The sequence below is a fragment of the Ictalurus furcatus genome, chromosome 21, assembly GCF_023375685.1.
Source record: "Ictalurus furcatus strain D&B chromosome 21, Billie_1.0, whole genome shotgun sequence".
NCBI classification, from domain to species: Eukaryota; Metazoa; Chordata; class Actinopteri; order Siluriformes; family Ictaluridae; genus Ictalurus; species Ictalurus furcatus.
The window spans coordinates 4,587,982-4,610,294 of record NC_071275.1 but is presented as its reverse complement, the minus strand read 5'-3'; the positions used below and the strand labels follow the sequence as shown (position 1 = coordinate 4,610,294).

The following is a 22,313-nucleotide window of genomic DNA, read 5'->3' as shown; positions in this document are numbered from 1 at the left end:
AGTGTGAATCTATAGTACACAAGCAGCTCAAAATTTAAAAGCTATACTCAACCATTTTCAAAAAATAAATAAATAAAAAAAAACGATTTAGACGAGGTGAAGAGTTAGATACTCTCTGTATGCCCTTTTTTTGAGTGTGTTATTTCTTTGCCTTGCTCCCTCCATATGTCTTCTCCTGCACTGTGTTGCTCAGCTGAACAACCGCTCGCCTCTGACAGCGATTCAACGTGCTCAACCAGCCAAACAGCACAGGACACAATGCAAAACTACAGGTGACAGTCATCTTGATGCGTCAGGCCTTCTACATACCGAGTAACCTATAAGGAAGTTCAGCTGAAGAATTAAAACCTGGTTCTTAATCAATCTATTCCCTCATCCATGACTTGCATACCCATGTATACACTAATCGAGCATTATATTTGTCTTCATGTACATATCATTATCTTCACTTATTTACCTAACGTAGCACGAGAATCTTTTTTATTGATACTGTAAATCCAGACTGATAAATTCCTATTCATTTACTTCTTAATAAAAGTCTGAAGAAGCTAATTCTAATATAGCGTAACAACAGCATGTACTAGGGCACTAGAGTGACAGTGAGGGGGGGGGGGGGGGGGGACATGCTTCAGAGATTTTTAGTGCTATAAGGAATGCAGCACGCACAGCCGAAATGTGACGCTTGCTTTCAAGATACTGATTAAGCCTAACTGGGAAGAAAATCAGACTATGTCGATGTGACTTCATGGAGCTGCTCTGTTTGTAGGAATATCCATAAAGAGTCGACGTTATACGTTTAAGCTTCAATCTACACAGAAAAAAATCCTCAGGACATATACTTTACCGCGAGGATTATATCCTTATATCCGTTATTAATAAGACGTATTAAGAAAATATTCTCTTAATTGTAGCTAGTAGGTTTATTCTTTTAAAATGTACATTTCATGGGATGTGCAGCACTTAAAGAGGTATACGATAACATTAAGTGGAATAATTATGACAGATTTCCTTACTGCAGTATTCACCTAGCATTTGTCTGGGTCAGAGGTATGTTTGCATACATGCTGTTTACAACTAATCAGAGTTGACAACAATCGATTACCATCGATCAAAGCAGTAGCAGTGGATTAAACGCACAATCTGTGACTTCAGTTCAATGGTGTCAATTTTAAATATATATATATATATATATAAAAAAAGAGAAGGTAAGAGATGTGTTACCTTTTCTGATCTGTTACGCGAGATGAATGTCTCTACGTTTTAATGTAAACTTAAATGTCTCGTATATAAAGTACAGTCCCCTCTGAAACTATTGGAACAGCAAGGTCAGTTAAGTTTTTTTTAAAAAAAGATCAAATTTCTTTCAATGAATCGCAGCCTTGATGCCGTTATCGCAAGTAATGGATATGCGACCAAATATTAAGTGTTTACTTTAATTTACTTCAAGACTTATCTGTTCCTGTACTGCTCACCTAAAAATCGGGTTGGTCTGATACAAAATGTGCTATGTTCTATGTTGTTTAACGCATCTAGATGTAAATACCAGGAAATAGAAGCTGAAATCCTAAACTCTCGTCTCATATCCGATGTCTTTGGTGTATAGCACAAAACAAATGAACTGGCCTTGCCGTTCCAATAGTTTTAGAGGGGATTGTATAATAACAGTTTTTAACACCAGAATCCAAAGCAGTCATTCACTGCCCTACAACAGAGCCAATTTTTTGGGGGTCTTTTTCTGCAAAAACCTCACAGGCCTGCTGATATTCCTGCAGAATCGTCACGACGTTGTAATGACCGGACTGCAGCGCATCATCAAGAGGAATGTTTCCCCACCTGGACACACAGAAACACGATTATTAGATGATGAATTATTAGGTGGATCCACAAGTAACAGGGATGTTTACATCCTCCTTACTTTGCAGTAGCTAAATCTCAAATAACAATCAATTAGGGATATAGTGCACTATGTGAGCTATACCCTAAACCTGATGCAGTGGACAAACCAAACTGCTGAACTTTTACCATCACATGAACACCGCATTTGCTGCACCGCATTCATCATTCAGAACCCTCTATTGAAATGACTTGAATGTGGTACAGTTCATTTGCAAATGGACATGTACCATAAGAAGTAATAAAGAATGAGGATTTGATCGTTTTTTAAAAAAACCCTCTGACCTGTCCTTCACAAAAGGGTTCACTTTGCATGTACGTGTTAAAAACCGCACAACTTCCACATGACCTGGAAAAAAAAACCAAAAAAACCCAGCATAAATATATTTAACAAACTAGTGGTAATTATAGTAATTAGTCTTAGCAACATATTTAGAAATGCAGACATACAGTACAATTCCAGTTACGAAAAAGTTGGGACAGTATGGAAAATGCAAAAAAAAAAAAAAAAAAAAAAAGAGTCATTTGAATATTCAGTTCAGCCTGTACTACACTGAAAATACTTTATTAACACATTATTTGATGTTTTACTTTGTGAATGTAATTTATTTTTGAAAATGTACACTCATTTCAAATCTGATGACTGCAACATACTCCAAAAAAGTTGGGACAGTTGACTGTTTACCCCTGTGTAACATCAGCTTTTCTTTAACAACACTTATTAAGAGTTTGGACGCTGAGTGAAGACACCGGTTGGTTAAGTTTAGCAAGCGGAATTTTCCCCCATTCATCCATTATGCATTTCTTCAGCTGTGCAACTGTACAGGGTCTTCATTGCCTTATTTTGCACTTCATAATGTGCCACACGTTCTCAATCGGAGACAGGTCAGGACTGCAGGCAGGCCATGCTAGCACCCGTACTCTCTGTTTATGCAACCATGCGCTTGTAATCCGGGCAGAATGTGGGTTTGGCGTTGTCCTGCTCTGGATTGCAGCATATGTTGCTCCAAAATGTGTACAGATCTTTCTGCATTAATGCTGCCCTCACAGATGTGCAAGTTACCCATGCCATGGGCACTGACAAGCCCCCATACCATGAGAGACGCTGGCTTTTGGACCTGACGCTGACAACAGCTTGGATGGTCCTTTTCCTCTTTGGTCCGGAGAACACGACGGCTGTTTTGTCCAAAAACTATCTGAAATGTTGATTCGTTGGACCACAAAACACGATTCCACTGTGCTACTGTCCATCTCAGATGAGACCGAGCCCAGAGAAGTCAGCGGTGCTTCTGGACAGTGTTGATGTACGGCTTCTGCTTTGCATAGTAAAGCCTTAACTTGCATCTGTGGATGCAGCGGCGAATGGTGTTGACTGAGAAAGGTTTACCAAAGTATTCCCGAGCCCATGTCAGGATATCCATTAGACACATGATGGTTTTTAAGACAGTGACGTCTGAGGAATCAGAGATCATGCGTTTTAATTATATTGTGCACTGTAGAAGGTGAAATGCCCAAAATCCTACACATTTGTCTTTGGAGAATGTTGCTCTCAAAGTGTTGGATTATTCGTTGATGCACCTGTTGCCAGATTAGCGAGCCTCGACCCATCCTTGCTCTTGAAGGACTAGACCTTTTTGGAGGCTCCTTATATCTTATGATTAGACGATTGCTTCACCTGTTTCACATCACCTTCTTATTTCAACTCGTCACATCGCTATGAATCCTAAATGCCCCTGTCCCAACTTTTTTTGGGAACGTGTTGCATGCATTCATTTCAAAATACTATGCAGTTGATAAGGTAAAACATCAAATACCCTGTCTTTATACGTATTTTTGTTTAAATACAAGTCAAAGTAGATTTACAAATCACTCCTCTTTGGTTTTATTAGCATTTTCCATACTGTCCCAACTTTTTCGGAATCGGGGTTGTACATTCTTCAGCAGCTATTAGTTATTAATCTACCTTCTGCAGCAGCAACATGAAGCGCTGTACGATAGTCATAGTCCTTCTGGTCCAAGTCCATAGAAGACAGTGCAAACCTGAAAGAAGAGAGATACACCATTTTTTTTTTATTCAAAAACATGAAATTGTCACAAGGAATCCAATACAATTCAATTAAATAAGAAGTGAATTACCTCCTGAGGGCCGAAACATCTCCACTATGAGCTGCAAACATCAGGTTCACCACAGACTTGTTCTAAAGGCGGTCGATTAAACACAGAGATGAGAGTTTCAGTTCATTATTTTCTGGAAAACAAATATATAACGGGTGAATGTTTCTGTGAATCTCCAATACATGCAAATAGATTTGTTACAAATAAAACATCCTTAATGACTGTGTGAAGATTACAAACTACTTCCAACTACATTTAATGCAGTGATGTTTATATCCTGCACATGAAAACTAAAAACAGACCTTAACCACAAGTGGTCCTGAGTGAAATGCGACTTTAGGTACAGTATGTGCGTTTTTCCAACTCAAGTCACAAAGACTAAACTATGATCATATCATATACACTACCGGTCAAAAGTTTAAACACACTCATTCTTTATTCCCCCCCACACACACATTTTATAATAATAATAAAGTCATCAAAACTCTGGAGTAACATAAATGGAACTATGGGAATTATGTTGTGATAAAAGTCCAAAGTAAATCAAAATAATTTAGTATTTTAGCATCTTCAAAGTAGACTCCCTTTTTGCCTAGAATTTCCAGAAATGTATTCTTGGCGTTTTCTCACCCGATTTCTTGAGGAATTTCCCTGAGATGCTTTTTAAACAGTATTAAAGGAGTTCCCAATTACGCTGGACACTTATCAGCTGCTTTTCAGAATATTTCGCTCCAAGTCATCCATTAAAAAAAAAAATTTTTTTAAATTTTAAATAAATTGTTAGTTTTCTAATGAAAGTAATGAATATGTTGGCACGATTATATTTTTGTCTACAACACAGATTTCAAACATTTAAATCATACACCTTCAGATCAAAAGCTTTTTAAGATCATGAGACACATTTCAGTTGAGTGTCCACAAACTTTTGACCAGTAATGTAGGTCTGAATTATACTGCATATTAAGTGAAGCTATAGTAAATCTCATGCACTTTACCAAAGACAGTAAAAGCAAGATGATTTAATTGTTGTTGCACAGAAATGTTATAACACTCTTCAGTGTGTAGAATATAATTTTAAGATCATTTCCAAACCTGTAATAATCATATATATATATATATATATATTAAGATTGTTTAAGAAAAACAGTGATTCTGAATATTGCAACGCTATAGACTTGGCCCTTTTTTCTTAAAAGGCAGCACACACATAGTATGTAGTTTCAGCAGAGGAGTTAAGTGAGACAGAAAGTAAAGGCAGGCAGCAGGGGGCTGTAACTACCCATACAAAATGCTCCTTTAAGATTCTGTTACAAACAAGCGCTAATATGTATTTATCTAACTAGCAAGTCGTTAATCCTTCTTAAATTCTTTGTTGTCTTTACACCCTCACTGCCTCTCATGTCTTTAAGGGAAAATAATGCAGTTTGTTTTCTATGAAACTAGAACTATTGGGCTGACTGTCAAGACCCAGTGTTTCCAAGTAGATCCAATCTTTGTGGGTGATGTATAGTGTGACGATTTAAACTTATATACAAGTTATAACTATCGCACACACACATTCACACAACCATTTACACACTACAGACGATCTGGAAATGCCAGTCTGCCTATAATGCATGTCTTAGGGGGAGGAAACCGGAGTACCTGGAGGAAACCTCCAAAGCACGGGGAGAACATGCAAACTCTGTGCACACAAGGCAGGATTCAAAGCACAGACACACGGAGGCGATCGGAGGGGAATTAGTGCGGTTTTATTTACAATATTTACAAAATAAAAATAGAAAGAGGTAGCGTGAAGGAGAGGAGTGAAGGGAGTGTAGGGTGTGTCAACGGCAGTCTGGTGATCCCTGTGCAGCATCGCGGCGGGGTTCCCAAGTGGAAAAAAACATCCACAAGGGAGCAGCGATGTTGGGTAGCCAGGGAGTAGCGGCGTTGGGCAGCTGGGGAGCGTTGTCGTCCGCGACGGCGGAGTCTTCTGGAAAAAGTCACAAAAGAAACACAGAGTTAGCCGGTTAGAACAAGGAGATCGCTCACCTTGACGCTCCCGGCAGGCCCTTGTATACTCTGCTGCCTCCTGGATGGTAGAGAGCCAGAGTTTTCTTCCCCTTTCTCCATACGACATCCTGGTGGGGAGCCCGTTTCAGGAGGTTCATCCCCGGGTCTACTACATGTTCCTGATCTTGGGAAAACGCTCCTTGCTCTGCGCATTCGCCTGAAGCGTTTGTGGTCCTTTACTCCTCAGCCAGCAGGAAATCAATCTTGGCCTCTGCCACTGCACTTCCCGAGGTCCAGGGGGCTTCTTCCCTCAGCCCTAACCCTGACCCTAACCCTAGGGAGTTGTTCTTAGAACAGATCTGAGTATCAAAATGAGTGGCAGGGGGACAATCGGAAGAAAGGACAGGGCTAAGGCCAAGACTCATTCATCCAGGGCTGGAAATCAGTTCCCCGTGGGCTGACTTCTGTGTAAAGGCAACTACGCCAAGTGCGTCGGTGCCCGCGCGCCGGTCTACATGGCCGCGGTGCTGGAGTATTTGACCACTGAGATCCTGGAGTTGGCCGGCAATGCGACTCATGACAACAAGAAGACCCGCATCATTCCCTGCCACTTGCAGCTTGCTGAGCGTAACAACGAGGAGCTGAACAAACTGCTAGGCGGAGTGACTATCGCTCAGGGTGATGTGCTGCCTAATATCCAGGCTGTGCTTTTGCCCAAAAAGACTGAGAAGGCCGTCAAGACCAAGTAAACTCACCCACTGCCACGAGTGACGGTACATTTCGGACTCTGTAAGGGTGGGTGCACAGGATGGGTTCTCCACATGGTAGGACCAGACGACCAACAGGTTCAAGTCGGTAAGGTGGAGGACTTTGGGGGCAGGTGAGGCTTCTTACTCGCCGGCTCTCCCCGCCGAGTTCCAGGTGCCTCCAGGCTCCTTTTCGGGCCTCCTGCTGTCCTCCTGAGTCACCAGAGGTTAAAACTCCATAGCTGCCAGCTGTTACTATCTCTTCGCACAGTCTCGGCCTGAGGATACCCATCCTCACCATTTTCGGCTGTTCCTTTGACCAGGCAGCAGATGTTTGCTGTCATCTGTCTGGGCGTGATTCGGGTGGGCGGGTTGAATAACTCGGTAGGGGCCAAAAAGGGACGCAGCGGTGGCTCTGGCGAGATCTTCCCAGGCATGGAGCTCTTCCTCGATGCTCCGCACTGAAGTTGTCTTGCCGTTGGCTCTTGGAGTTTGCTCTCCCATGATGTTCTCAGCTCCGTGTCCTTTTTTGGGTGGGGTTAGTGTCTGTGCTCAACACCCGTGTTCTCCACCAGTGTAGTGAAACTCGCAGGGAGAGCACAGACACACAGAGGCGATTGGAGGGGAATTGGTGCAGTTTTATTTACAATATTCACAAAATCAAAATAAAAAGGGGTTGTGTGAAGGAGAGGAGTAAAGGGAATGAAGGGTGCGTCAACGGCAGTCTGGTGATCCGTCTTCCCAGCTGAGATTGTCGCGAGTAGAGAGCTGTGCAGCGTCGCGGCGGGGTTCCCAGGTGGGAAAAAACATCCGCAGGGTAGCAGCGACATTGGGCAGCCGGGGAGCATTGTCTTCCTTGTTGGCGGAGTCTTCTGAAAAAATTCGCGAAAGAAACACAGAGTTAGCCGGTTTAGTACAAGGAGATCGCTCACCTTGACGCTCCCAGCAGGCCCTTTTACCCTCCGCCGCTGCCTCCCGGATGGTAGAGCGATCACAAGCCGTGTGTGATTTGGACCGCCCCACCTTTCAGCCACACTCTTATACGGTCCAAAACACTTGGGGTGCTGAAAGGGAACCGTCCTTTCAGCACCTCAGCGGCAGTCAGAGGAGGAGTGTTTTTCTTCTTTTGGGTGCGTACCTTCAGTCCAACATCATGATATCTTCTGATAGGCTGGATCATGTCCTATTCAGAAGTGCGAAAACAGCAGGTGCATTTTATCAGCTCTGGTTAGGGCATCGCAGTCAGTGAGCGCCTCCTGATTGACAGAAGGAACTTAATCTATTTGTTGTCATGACAATACAGTCTGTCTGACATGTGTACGATTTCAAAGCAGCTCTGAAAAGGTTGATCTTTCTGTTCTATTGGGGTCAAAATAACCGAGAAATGATTTTTCCGACACGAAATGTTATGTGCTTGGATCCAAGGATGAAGATAAAAATGCATGGGCAAAAAGCATACACTCGAAAAGAGTCCCTGATCCCAACCCAATATAACACTTAAGCCTTGAGACATGTGTTTCATAGTCTGTATCTAGCTCTGGACCCTTTGAATCACTCAGGGATTTCTGTGCTCTTATGGCGTCCCTGCTTGGATTTAATTTCCTAAATAATATTCATAATATGTGTATATTACAGAAATAAAAATGATCAAAGAAATGATGTTATCGGCCATTCCCACCATTTATTATTTGCACGCTCGTTTGATAACAGAATCCCCTTTTCTGTCTGTAAAATAGATTGTAATATATATATTATTTATATATATATATATATATATATATATATATATATATATATATATATATATATATATTCAATGTTTTAAGATAAATGGTCAATTTGTGCTGTAAAATCAAACGATTTAATGGGCTGCATTAATCAGAGATCACACATTGTTGAGAGCTTTACGATTCTTTATACCAGACATACAGCACCATCTGCTGGAGAAAAATCCCCATTTAAATGGTGGGATTTTGCAAAATAATAATGTTTTTCATTATTTGGTCTCACCCTTTCATCACCGGACTGTCGACGTGGATCCTGTTTCTTTACAAAGTGTTTCAGATTGTCGTAATTATGGAAGTTGAAGTGGGACACCAGTTCCTGATTGCAAAGAAATTTTAAAATGTTTATGCAGTATATCAAATCTAGTGCTATATGAAGCCTGGATCTTTAGCAAAAAAAAAAAAACTTGAACATGCTTACAGGTGCGAAATAATATAAATAACTGAAAAATATCTATAATAACATTTACAATGATATAATAACTGAAAAAAAATGTGATTTTGACAAAAATTACTTCAATGATTCATGACATGCATTTCAAACTCCAGGTCAGCAGAAGTCAACGTATTGGTAATTGACAACACATCTTTTGTATTTCCAGCTGCACTGCTACAAAGATCAGATCATGAGTATGAGTATATGCATTAAGACACATTCATTGTAAGGAGTGAAGAGCATATCAACACAAATCTACTGATCACTGCAGTACATTCTGAATTGATGTGCCCTACACAGGGAACTTCAAAGGAGGACCAACCTCGGCAACCATCTGTAGTGTGGTTACATACTGATGTAAAATCAAAAGCGTTTACATTGAAGGGTCCTCAAAATGTCATATTTGAAGGGAGCAACTAATGTATACTTTGCCCCTGGGCAATTTTTGCACTGAAAACTTAAATTCAAGTGAAAAACAATTCGCACGGCCAGTCGAACATTTCCAAACACCTTTTATTTTAGCATTTTTATTTCAGGTATCTCATTTTAAATACTCTAAAACAAAAGGAAGGTTTATTATAAAATGGTTAGTGACCTGAGAAGTGTTGAAGTCACTATTTATTGGATTGTTCTAGCATTTTAATCAGGCGCTTGGAGCACCCCACGTATTTATGTTTTAAAGTTAATACTAGCACTGTATGCTATCTTTTCTCTATAAGCTAAACGGGTTTATTCTCAGAGTCTGCCTGCCTGTAATAAAGCATGTGTTTAGAGTCCAGTTAGGATCTAAGAACAATCACTTTTATGTTTCCTTATTCAATTACTATTCTGTAGCATTTCGTTAAGTCTGGGTCAATAATAGTGATTAAACTGTAGAGAATAAACTCCATGGGTTCCAAAAACTTTTGTCTTTAGTGTATTTAGTAATATTAAATTGTAACTAAAATGTAAAAAAAAAACAATTAAAAAAAAAAATCTGCAAGTAGTAGTACTGTGGTAAATAATCTCCTTGATGTAGATTTGATGTTTTTTTTTTTAAATAACAAGTTAAAAATCCAGAGCATTTGTATTTGTGCGCCTTTGCTTTGCAAAAAAATGCAGACTAAATTCAATGCCTTTGTCTTTAAAAAATAACATTTAAGCGTGGTTCAAATGAGTCTTAATTTCGACGAGTTCTCATTGTGAAATTTGGAGAGTTCAAAGGAAGTAAGGCGGTATTACATTTATTCAGAATTGACCACAGTCCACAGTATATTGAGGAGAAATCAGAGTATAAACTGACCTGACAGAAGTTGATGCCTCTTACACTGTTTCCCAACCTGTCCACCGGTGGTGACCAGCACATGACCCCCATCACATTAGGCACCACTAAGAGCACAGCTCCAGACACCCCTGACTTAGCAGGCAATCCCACCTGACATAAAAGCACAAAGCTCACACACTTATATTTTCATTAATTTAAAAAATGAATAAACATAATATCATAGATCTAAACAATAAGGGACGAAATAATCATAGAATAAGCTTTATTTATATAGCACATTTCCTTTCCAATAAACTCTTCTTCAGTAATCCTTCCTCAGGGCGTGTTTATGATCTCTCCCTGCATTCCTAGCCTGCTTTTTACCTTGTACTCTTATTGACTTACGCTCTTCCCACATATGGTACTGCGCAATTCAAATCAATTGTAGTCAATAAAATTATCAAAAGGAAAATATAAAATGATAATACACATTGTCATCCAAATCCAGTTGGGACTTACATGAAAGGCGAAGTGCCCAGAGTAGTCATACATGCCGCATGAGTGCATGAGGCTGAGCGTGTTCCTCACAGACTCCGAGCTCAGCACTTGCTCGCCCGTGATGGGACAGATTCCTCCATTGGCCAGTGTGGCCGCCACCACGCTGCCTGACTCACATGTCACCTCAATAGAACACAGCTGAGCGGGGAATAAAACACAGATTGTTGCAACTTACCATCATAAATGTGTTTGTAAATAGAGGTCGAGAGATTGATCGGCACCGATAACCGACTGCTGGTTACCAGCAAAAATCCACACCGAGTGCGGGAGCGGCTGAGAAGGGTCCGCTGTCATTATACAGTACGAGAACGACCTCTAGAGGCAAAGTAAAAACTATCGCTGACCGATTTTATTGTGTTATTTGAAGTGTTTTTTAATTCATTTCGGATGTCTATGTTTATGTCATTTGGTGTGTTACTTTTTGGTTCAGTTTGGATGTATATCTTTTATTTAATTTGATTTGTTTTAAAAAAGTACAGAACATTTTCATAGTACAGCCAGTAGTGTTTATTTTTGTAATAAAGTTCAGCAATATTTTACTTTTAGTAAAATACTTTTAGTGTTTTCATTCAGTATCCATTTTAAAAACTATCGGTTGATTAACTGGTTATCGGCAGGCACTGCCCAACTTAATTATCGGTATCGGTAAAATACTTTTAGTGTTTTCATTCAGTATCCATTTTAAAAACTATCGGTTGATTAACTGGTTATCGGCAGGCACTGCCCAACTTAATTATCGGTATCGGTAAAATCCACTATCGGTCGACCTCTAATTGTGAAGTAACCCAACATTTCAAGCTTTTACCTCTCCTCCCAAGTTAGAAGTGTGTATCAACTAATGTATCAATCAATTTAGATCATTAAACTGTTCCCAGAAAAATAAACTGTTACACCAAAGACCAAAATCTTTGCCTGGCTGCTCTCAGATCCTAATGGGACTGTGAAGTATGCTTTTTTAAATGCAAAACACTTGGACAATGAGTCTACAAATAGGACACAGAGACAGTACTAGTATCATTTGTAAGATAACATTATATATATATAGTAGACGCCCTTTTTGCCTAGAATTTCCAGAAATGTATTCTTGGTGTTTTCTCAATCTGATTTCTTGAGGAATTTCCCTGAGATGCTTTTTAAACAGTATTAAATTAATTAAAGGAGTTCCCACCTACGCTGCACACTTACTGGCTGCTTCAATTGGCTATTTCGCTCCAAGTTTTCTGTTTAAAAAAATATTATTTTGTAAATAAACTAAAAATGTTAGTTTTTCTAATGAAAGAAACAAATATGTTGGCATGATTATATTTTTGTCTACAACACCAATTTCAAACAGGTTTTTAAGATCATGAGAAACATTTCAGTCAAGTGTCCACAAACTTTTGACCAGTAGTGTATGTAAATAGCTCTAACTCTTAATTAGAGTGATCAAGATCTGTCCTTTACAATTATATTTAGATCATTTACATTTTTAAAATATATATATTTCTCAGTTTATGTCAGTGTGTTTTTACAAGGATTTTTGTTTCAGTGTATTTAAAATGCTTTCATTTATTCAAAACCTTTTAGCTAATAATAGCCAAATAACGACAGTTTCTTCTTTTGACTTGATCCCTCTAGCCTCCAACAGCTCATCCAACAAACTTCCCTTCAATTAAAAAAAGTCACCAAAGGAGAAAGGGCTAAAAGAAATCAAAGTCATGTGAGCTATTTCTGTAGCCTTTAAAAGTAATTATAACATTTTATCATAGAACAGCATTTACATTCCCTGCAGCCAATTCCATTTTCAGTACTGTGATATTACCTATAAAGACTTTCAGTACACTATTAAACTTTACAGCCCGTGTTGAAAAAAAGAGAGATTTTTTTGATCATGTCAATTCTTCTTCTTAAAGCCTATTTGTATTGGACAAGTTTTTCATGGAAAGGTAGGGTTAAGACACCAGGAAGCAGTCTTTTCTTTTGTCTTCTGTTGAAATCAAAACAAAGCCAAGTACTGGCTCAGTTCAACAATAAAAAGAATACAACACAGATGAAAAAAAAAAAAAACCTACATACACGTACCATCCACTTCAATAGGAACACCTGGACACCATCTCATTTATCCCATCAGCTAATAATGCGGCAGCAGCACAATGCATAAAATCATGCAGATACAGGGTCAAGAGCTTTTAATGTTCACAGCATCAATGTGAACATTACAACACTTTTTCTTCATTCTAATGTCTGACGTGAACATTAACTGACGCTCTTGACCTGTATCTGCATGATTTTATGCACAGTGCTGTTCGCGACATGACTAGCTGACTGCATAAATGAGCTGGTGTGCAGGTGTTCCTACAGCTGTGTACAGGTGAGTGTATATGTCATGGGCATGTAACCTACTAACAATCGAGCACAACTTGTGCAGCCACAAGCATTGATAATAAAGGTCAAACAATAACTATGATAACAATGCCTCCATTGTGAAGACACTCCCATTTCCTATTCATGTGAATTGATCATAATCATATTGATCCACCCATTGGGGTACAGCTGAACTCCAGCTGGAACCAGAAGTCATTTCCGGGATAGAAAAAAACGTGTGTATGTAAATATTGCAAAATCACAATAATTATTAGAAGTCTAGATACACCTTTAAACACTGCAGTCTTTATTAAGATTATTCTCTACTCTTCCAATCACGCTGGATGATTTTACACCGATTACAAATGAATTGAACATTTCATATACAAGTTTCTGTTATGCTCACCTGGAAGTAGAAGTCTAGAGCGTCAATCATATCTACCCCAGGAGGAAAACACTGCAAACAAACACAAACAGGTAACCGATATTTGTTTTGTTGAGTGGTTTAAACAAACGTTCAAAAGGCAATTACAGAACAAACCTTTTTCTCTTTCAGGTAGTAGCCTATTGCAAAGTTTCTGTCTCCGGTCTCCTTTTCTGACTGAAACCTGTAAACAGAAATCGCTTTACACAAAATCAATGCCGAGAGCATAAAGCCAGTTAAAGGCAGCAATATAAACGTTAAGGACTCACGTGGCATTACTGAAGCCTACATATTCCTTGCCTGCCATTTTCTTCACAAAGTCCATCATCTGGTGGTGAAGAAAAAGTTGTTGTTTTTTTTAAGTGCATTTTGTATTTGTTTATGATAACGCACTGCTGTTCAAATGAGTTTGAGAACACTACAGCTTTTTTAAAAATTTGAATGTGATTTTAAACAGATGCATCGATTTATTTGTATTGAAACATTTGAAAGTTCTTTTTCAGCCACAATTTAGTGTTGACTTACTTACATAGTCAAATTTCTCTGCTTTGTTGGCCCCAGGCTGAAGAGAAGAAGAAAAAAAAAACATTTAACACTCTCAAACAGGACAGTATACAGGATAACTTAATACACAGCTTTAAAACAAAATCATATTTGAATATGAGACAGTTAAAAGTTGAATCCTGTCAGATCTGTAATAAACCTGGCTGAGTTATTGAATTATCCCCATTCATATTGATACATATCTCTCATGTACTCATATTCTACTGAAGATAGCATGACAGGAACACTCGATGGCATGTTTTGGACTTTTTTTTTTTAAACTGGCCTCGACATATTATCAAAGTCTCCCCTTTAATTGGTTGCACAGATCCCCATATACTAAAACCCAGCCAGGTTCAGGTTATCAGTCAGTGCCGTGTCATCTTCGATTCTGAGGTCAGTGACTCGGCAGTGTGACGTACACTAGCAGCAATCAAAGCATGATTTATGTGTGTTTACCTTGATAAGAGAGCTGATGACGATTGCCCCTGCATTCACCATGGGATTGTGAGGTTTATCTGAGAAAACAAAACAACTACATGCTAATACAGATACCAAAATCCCTTAACCTCGATCTGCACCCCTGAAGCCCTGCAATTCTTTTTGTTTATGAGATGGCGGTTGGGGTGTATTTAGAAATAAAAATAAATCAGTCACGTCAATAAAAATTGGAGGAATTGTTTACACTGGTATGTACTTACACTACCGGTCAAAGGTTCAGACACACTCATTCTTTCTCCACATTTCATAATAATGATAATAAAGTCATAAAACCCTGGAGTGACATAAAAGGAACTATGCGACTTATGTTGTATCCAAAATAAATCAAAATAATTTCATATTTTAGCATCTTCTAAGTAGACGCCCTTTTTGGCTAGAATTTCCAGAAATGTATTCTTGGTATTTTCTCACCTGATTTCTTGAGGAATTTCCCTTAGATGATTTTTTTAAACAGTATTAAAGGAGCCCCCACCTACGCTGGACACTTATCGGCTGCTTTTTGGAATATTTCAGTCGACCGTTTAATAAAAGATTTTTGTGAATAAAATGTTCGCTTTCTAATGAAAGAAATGAATATGTTGGCACGATTATATTTTTGTCTACGACACTGATTTCAAACATTTAATCACACACCTTCAGATCAAAAGCTTTTTAACATCATGACAAACATTTCAGTCAAGTGTTTCCAAACTTTTGACCGGTAATGTGTGTAAATAGCTCTTTCTAAATGTTTTTCTACTGTATGTGTAACAAGAGCAAACACTGCTCTTCCCAAGGCCACTATGAAGGACAGCTGAGTGTTCAAGGGCTCCCCAAACACTGCTCAGGCATTCTGCCCAAAATCAGAAACGGCTTGCTTGAGAAAAATCCTGAATCAAATTCTTCCTAGCTATTTTCCCAGGTGAAGGGTCACTAGAAGAGAAATTACACTTCTTCAGTCTGACTTTGTTTTAGTTAGCGATGAAGAATATTAGTAGTGTAGTGCTAGTGATTATGCAACATATTATTTACCCCAAAATACTAATGCACCCAGCAAGTGAAAAGCAATTAGCATGATCCGTCTACAGAATGCTTTAATGATTACACTTATTAGTAATGTTAACATTCCTTGTGGAGGAATATTTTGTCATTATTAAAAGAGAAGTAGAACTGATCTCATGCCCACCGTCATCATCAAGGTAAAGCATGTTGAACTTTAGCCCACTGGGCTCTTTCCCTACAAAATGGTGGACGTGTTCAGTTCCGTGCTCGTGTACAGCAATGGCGTATTCCAGTGGCTTCACACACGACTGCAGACAAAATGGCACCTTGGTGTCACCTGTTGAGTGCCTTTTAAAGGGATAGAATTCACAATTCGTAACAAAATTACTGATGTGTAATATGTGTCATGCAGCAGTGCTGGCTCAACGCATACGGTTTCGTGCAATACGGAATTTTTTCTTTTTACCTCTGACCGTCCACTGTGCACAGTGAGATCCCCCAAAGACTGGGACTGAACTTGGCAAGATGTGGAATGTAGTCTGCCACCTGACACACAAAAACATTTCATTTTCAATTTCAGTGAATCATTCAGAAATCCAAGATTTGATGAAGAATATAAATACTCACTTGACCTTCGTGTTGCTGTTTAGCTCTGTTATAGATCTGATTTATGACACCAACAAATGCCTCAAACTCTGGAATTATAAATTTCTTTCGGAACGCTTGGGAGAGCAGGACAATGTTTCCACCGACACACCTGATAGATAGACAAAAGCCTGAGTTATCTCACCATTCTCATATTCAAGTTAAGAACTATGGTTAGATACAATGATTAGAATATCCAGAGAATAAATAGATAGAATGGATAGACTAGGAAAGTCTAGATTGGCTGGACGGCAGTCCTCCAGACAGATGTTTGAGATGTTCTTCACGTCACCAAAAACAGCTGAACTAGACATTCATCTCTATTCCCAATCTTCGTGTTTGTTTAAACAGCGATGTGCTTGTGAATAAGAACAACTAACCAATCAGTCGTCAAACAAACAACAACTTTAGTCTTATTCCAAGTTATTTAAACTAATTGGAGTTCTACTGTTAGTAGCAAATTTCTTTCTGTTAACTAATCAAAACTATATTATATATATTAAATATATATTACCGGTCAAACGTTTAGACAGACTCATTCTTTATTTTTAGGGGGGTTTTTTTCCCCACATTTTATAATAATAATAAAGTCATCAAAACTCTGGAGTAACACAGATGGAACTATGGGAATTATGTTGTGAAAAAAAATCCAAAATAAATCAAAATAATTTCATATTTTAGCATCTTCTAAGTAGACGCCCTTTTTGGCTAGAATTTCCAGAAATGTATTCTTGGCGTTTTCTCACCCGATTTCTTGAGGAATTTCCCTGAGATGCTTTTTAAACAGTATTAAAGGAGTTCCCAATTACGCTGGACACTTATGGGCTGCTTTTCGGAATATTTCACGCCGAGTCGTCCGTTTAAAAAACTGTTTTTTTGTAAATAAAATCTTAGTTTGTTAATGAAAGAATTTAATATGTTGGCATGATTATATTTTTGTCTACAACACAGATTTCAAACATTTAATCACACACTATCAGAGCCAAAGATTTTTAAGATCATGAGAAACATTTCAGTCGAGTGTCTCCAATCTTTTGACTGGTAGGGTATAAATGTAATCAATAACAGTCAAGCAACAGTCAGTTATCAGGAGTGTCTAAAGCTATAATTCAGAACTTTTACCTGCACAAACCAATAGATTTTTTTTAATGTATGGTCCATACCGCTTATCCTACACTGGGGACGCAGGGGAGCATGGAGCCTATCGCAGGACACAATCACACACATTCACACACTGCAGAAAATTCTGGAAATGCCAATCGCCATACAGTGCATGTCTTTGGTCTGGGGATTGTTAGTTTGGATTAGTTTGTGTGTGTGTGTATGTGTGTGTGTGTGTGTGTGTGTGTGTGTGTGTCCGTCCGTCTTGTGTATAGTACTGTATAATACTGTATCATGCTGTGAGATATTGCTACATTTTTACTGAGTAAGTTCAGAAAAAGTATTCGGAGTAGCACACACCTTCGAAACAGTTTGTGATCCATCATGACATCACCGTTGGATTCTCGGACAGTTTGCCGCAGTTTGTCCATACAGTCCCGCAGACGGGGGTCGGATGTCAGCAGACCTGTTCTTTTAACAGCCTGAAGAACAGGAGAAAGAGGGTTAGCACAACTATGCTAGCACAACACAGACCAGTTTATGATACAACAGGTTTATAGTCTACAACAGGTTTATCAACTACTGTGATTTAGTCTAGAATGAATAACTACAGTAGCGTATAGTGTTGACTAAACAAGCCATATCTGTGAGGCTCTACTCCATCCACTAAAAGGAAAGAGACCAACATAGGACCACCAGTATTTCATTAAAATAAATAAATAAACAAATAAATAAATAAATTGCTCCTAAATGAAAGGGGGGAGGGGGGGAGACATAAATCTGGGTACCATAAATGTAATGGAAAGAAGGAGAGGGAGGCCAGGATCCCAGTCTATCAAGACCTTCTTTAACAAGACAGGTTAGTGCACTGTAGGGATGTCAATGGGATGGGATGCCTTGCCGTTCAAAAATGAAGACATTCAGTAATTTAAGTGGTTTTATTTGACTGCATTTCTTTTCAATTTCTGAATGTTTACTCCAGCTGTTAGACACCAGTCTGATTGCAAAGACTCTTCACTATCTTGCTGGTCCTTTTAAAATTTTATTTTATTTTCTTTTGTTTTTATTTTTATTACTTTGTCTTTATGTTGTCTGTTTGGTTATTTTGTACGAAATCCCTATTAGGTTACATGGCACCGTAGATGTGGGCCTCCCTGCCCATATCTTATACCATATATGATATGGGTGAAGGGAGGTGGGGGCCCACATCAGTATTTTTTCAGGGGACCCAGAACTCCCGAGTTACAGCCCTGATGAAAGGCATACCTGATAATTTTGCCAATTAATGTATAGGTATTTCTAGGTGTCTAATAAAATGGCAGCCGAGCGCATAATGAAATACTGAACAAGTTTAAGCATTGTATGTATTATTTACAACTCATAAAAGTTTAAACCCTGCAAATTTCACCATGTCTTGTGTGTTCAAACTTTGCCTTTTAAAGCTGACAGATGACAGTGTGTAGTTAATTATTGACTCACATTGATGAAATGAGAGATGGGGATCCGGTCCTGCCCATCAGTTATAGTGTGGAACAGCAAATCCTCCAGTCCTGAAAAGAGACCTTCACCTGCTCTACCTCTGAGTAAACATAGAGAGCACATTAACGGCCAAGAAATACGGTGTTTTGGTATCCGACATTTGCTTCTTTAGTTTTACACAGGAGCTACAGGCCTAACGTAGCTAACTAATAAGACGTGTTAGTCTTTGTAATCCTATTTATATATAAACAATACTGTAATGAATAGTCCATATTTACAAATGTGGGAATATATGTGAGGCGGTCAGCAAAACCCATTTGGATGACGTTATGACCAAATTCTGGAAAACCGGCAAAAAAATGAAGCAAAAACAATGGTTGACCAAAATTTAATTTTTCCAACAGTAACATAATTTGACATCTGTACTTTAGAAACTATCTGGCTTTCTTCCTGCAAAATTCATGTTGTGTAAGAAGTCCATCCATCCATCCATCTTCTGTTCTGCTTATCCTACACAGGGTTGCGGGAATCTCGAGCCAATCCCAGGGGACTTGCGGCACAAGATGGGGGACACCTTGGACAGGATGTTAGCCCATAACAGGGTACACACACACGCGCACGCGCACACATACACACACACCGGACAATTTAGTGATGCCAATCAGCCTACAACATATGTTTTTGGACTGGAGAGGAAACCGGACTACCCAGAGAAAACTCCCAAATCACAGGGAGAACACGCAAGCCCTGCAGGAGGAGGCGGGATTCGAACAACCGAAACCTGGAGGTACGGGTCAAATGTGCTAACCACTAAGCCACCTTAGTGGGTAACAAATACAGGGGTAAAAATAGTCAGTATGCATGAAGATTTTTTAACTGGTGTGACATTTTCTCATGCAACGAGTGTGACAATTAAGTTTTTGGATAGTTACATCCATCCATCCATCCATCCATCCATCAATTTTCTATACCGGTTATCCTACAGGGACATGGGGAACCTGGAGCCTATCCCAGGGAGCATCGGGCACAAGGCGGGGGACACTCTGGACAGGGTGCCAATCCATCACAGGGCACACTCACATACACATTCACACATTCATTCATACACTACGGACACTTTGGACATGCCAATCAGCCTACCATGCATGTCTTTGGACTGGGGGAGGAAACTGGAGTACCCGGAGGAAACCCCCGCAGCACGGGGAGAACATTCAAACTCCGCACACACGGGGCAGCGTTGGGAATCGAACCCTCAACCCTGGAGGTGTGGATAGTTACATGTCATAGCAAAATGGAAATAAGTATAATCCATTTGTTATTAGAAATGCCGGCTGACCACGATAAGTGATACTCCTGCAGGTCACATCATCATCATCATCATCATCATCATCATCAAAACACAGAAGCATGATTACACACACTGACAGCAGACTACGTGTTTAATATATATATATATATATATATATATATATATATATATATATATATATATATATATTCATGACCTAATTTAAATTAATTACAAGACATTTAACCAACAACGATGATGAAGGCAATGATGAAGCTCACGTTTAAATGCTGTGAGTGACTTTTACCTCAGGTGATGAGACAGAGACTGATGTGAAAGTTTCTAATAACCAAAGTATATCTCATTCCCCACTGTGAATTAATAAATAAAATAATAAATAAATAAATAAATAGTCAGTACCATAAATAGATAAGGTATGCATGTAGAGGTGGTGTGTGTTTCAGTGGAGTAGGAATGAAACCATAAATAAGATTTTCTCTCTTTTCACTTTTGGGGTTAACTAGACTTTAAAAATCTTTATTTTTGGTTGAAAAAGACACAAAAGTGAAACATATTTCAGTTCAGGAAAAACTTGTAGCCTGGTTTTCAGAACTATACACAGCAGAAAATGTCAGAAAGGGACTTTGTGAAGAGTTTTCCCAGGCCACCACACATATTTCTGTTCACGGTTAAATAGAGGTTCAATTAAAACTGTGAATATTAATATTAAAACATTGTAAGCAGCACGAGTTATACAGTAATATGGCTATAGAACTACATGTTGTTTTATGTAATGTCTTAACTTACCCCTCTGTTAATGGGTGTTCAGTAGTTGCTTTGCTGAGGTAAAGCTGTGAGGAACCATTACTGAAACACCGCCTCTGTCGCGAGACTCGTCGCGCGCTCTCGCAGTACAAGCCCAGTGCGCCATTTTTAGCACCATTTTCCACAAGAAACTCCGCCATTCCGACATTAATCCTCCCAAATGTCCTCAAACAGTACATCATCATCCACTTCCAGACAGGCGAAGCTTAAACACAGAGTTTGTCGAGAGTCTCTGTACTTTTCAGAAGGGGCACGTGCGGAAGACTAGGGCGCACGTGCGACACTCAACTGCAGCTATGTTTATATGCACTAGCTGTATACAGTTGCTATTTATAGTCCAGTTTTACACCCTGTTCATTACAACCTGACCCAGCTCTAGTGAGTAACAGTCATGTATGTTTATCCACAAAGTTGCAGGGTTATTACGTGTGCAGATCAATTCTGTTTGAATAGTCGGTTCAGTATCGACCTGGACCGTGAAGCAGTGCTGGCCCACCTTTTCTAATTTTACATTACAAACTATATTAATGAGAACAACTTGTGTAAAGTAGACTCTTTGAAATGTTTGCATGAATTTTACAGTTTCTTAGTACAACCCCAATTCCAAAAAAGTTGGGACGCTGTGTGAAATGTAAATAAATGTAAATAAAAACAATGCAGTGATTTGCAAGTCTCACGAACCCATATGTTATTCACAGTAGAACATAGAAAACATATCAAATGTTTAAACTGAGGAAATGTACCATTTTAAGAAAAAATTAAGGTAATCTTTAATTTGATGGTCACAACACGTCTCAGAAAAGTCGGGACGGGGCAACAAAAGGCTGGAAATGTAATTGGGGTTGTATTAGTTATTGTTGTGTATAGTTAGTGGACTTACTGGAACCTCGGCTTGTTTAAAAAATAAATAAATAAAATTAAAAAAACACTCCTGAATATTTGTATGTAGTATCAGTTGTAACAAGACTTCTTGATATTTCCGAATGCTTATACGGTGTCGCTTTGGTGGGTGAGGTACCGTGTGTATTACCCATAATACTCTACTAGTGCATGGCAGTATTAAGACTGAGAAATTGTGAGTTGGTTCTGAAATTGAAAATAGTGTAAATGATTGAGTAATGATGGAAAGTGTAAATGTGTAAAAGTGGCGGCTCATCCATGGGGCAGTTGGAGCAGAGCCATATGTTATTCACAATAGAACATAGAAAACATATCAAATGTTTAAACTGAGGAAATGTACCATTTTAAGGAAACAATAAGGTCATTTTTAATTTGATAGCCGCAACATGTCTCAAAAAAGTTGGGTGCAACAAAAGGCTGGAAAAGTAAGTGTTACTAAAAAGAAACAGCTAGAGGAACATTTTGCAACTAATTAAGTTAATTGGCAACAGGTCAGTAACATGATTGGGTATG

General features: G+C 38.9%; 1 protein-coding gene and 1 pseudogene across 7 annotated transcripts; one reads left to right on the top strand and one right to left on the bottom strand.

The window, feature by feature from the left end:
- Nucleotides 1–905: 905 nt before the first annotated feature.
- On the bottom strand, nucleotides 906–21,431 carry gls2b (glutaminase 2b (liver, mitochondrial)). Of its 7 annotated transcripts, XM_053652490.1 has the most exons (18): nucleotides 20,883–21,383; nucleotides 18,788–18,887; nucleotides 17,669–17,790; nucleotides 16,190–16,319; nucleotides 16,029–16,108; nucleotides 15,747–15,910; nucleotides 14,540–14,598; nucleotides 14,067–14,099; nucleotides 13,807–13,865; nucleotides 13,655–13,721; nucleotides 13,520–13,570; nucleotides 10,732–10,908; nucleotides 10,252–10,383; nucleotides 8,760–8,852; nucleotides 4,030–4,091; nucleotides 3,857–3,933; nucleotides 2,179–2,242; nucleotides 906–1,833 (listed from the first exon to the last, which is right to left on the bottom strand). In XM_053652490.1, exons 1-18 carry the CDS (start codon nucleotides 21,083–21,085, stop codon nucleotides 1,695–1,697), a joined length of 1,812 nt encoding a protein of 603 aa, XP_053508465.1. In that variant the 5' UTR covers nucleotides 21,086–21,383; the 3' UTR covers nucleotides 906–1,694. The 7 variants fall into 7 exon arrangements, 4 of the variants coding, with proteins under 4 accessions (XP_053508465.1, XP_053508464.1, XP_053508463.1 ...); XR_008388854.1 differs by lacking the exons at nucleotides 906–1,833; nucleotides 2,179–2,242 and having other exon boundaries at nucleotides 3,855–3,933; nucleotides 4,030–4,141; nucleotides 20,883–21,426; XR_008388853.1 differs by lacking the exons at nucleotides 906–1,833; nucleotides 2,179–2,242; nucleotides 3,857–3,933; nucleotides 4,030–4,091 and adding exons at nucleotides 5,858–5,980; nucleotides 7,682–7,932 and having other exon boundaries at nucleotides 20,883–21,427.
- LOC128624778 (histone H2A-like) lies at nucleotides 6,201–6,752 on the top strand (annotated as a pseudogene).
- Nucleotides 21,432–22,313: the final 882 nt, after the last annotated feature.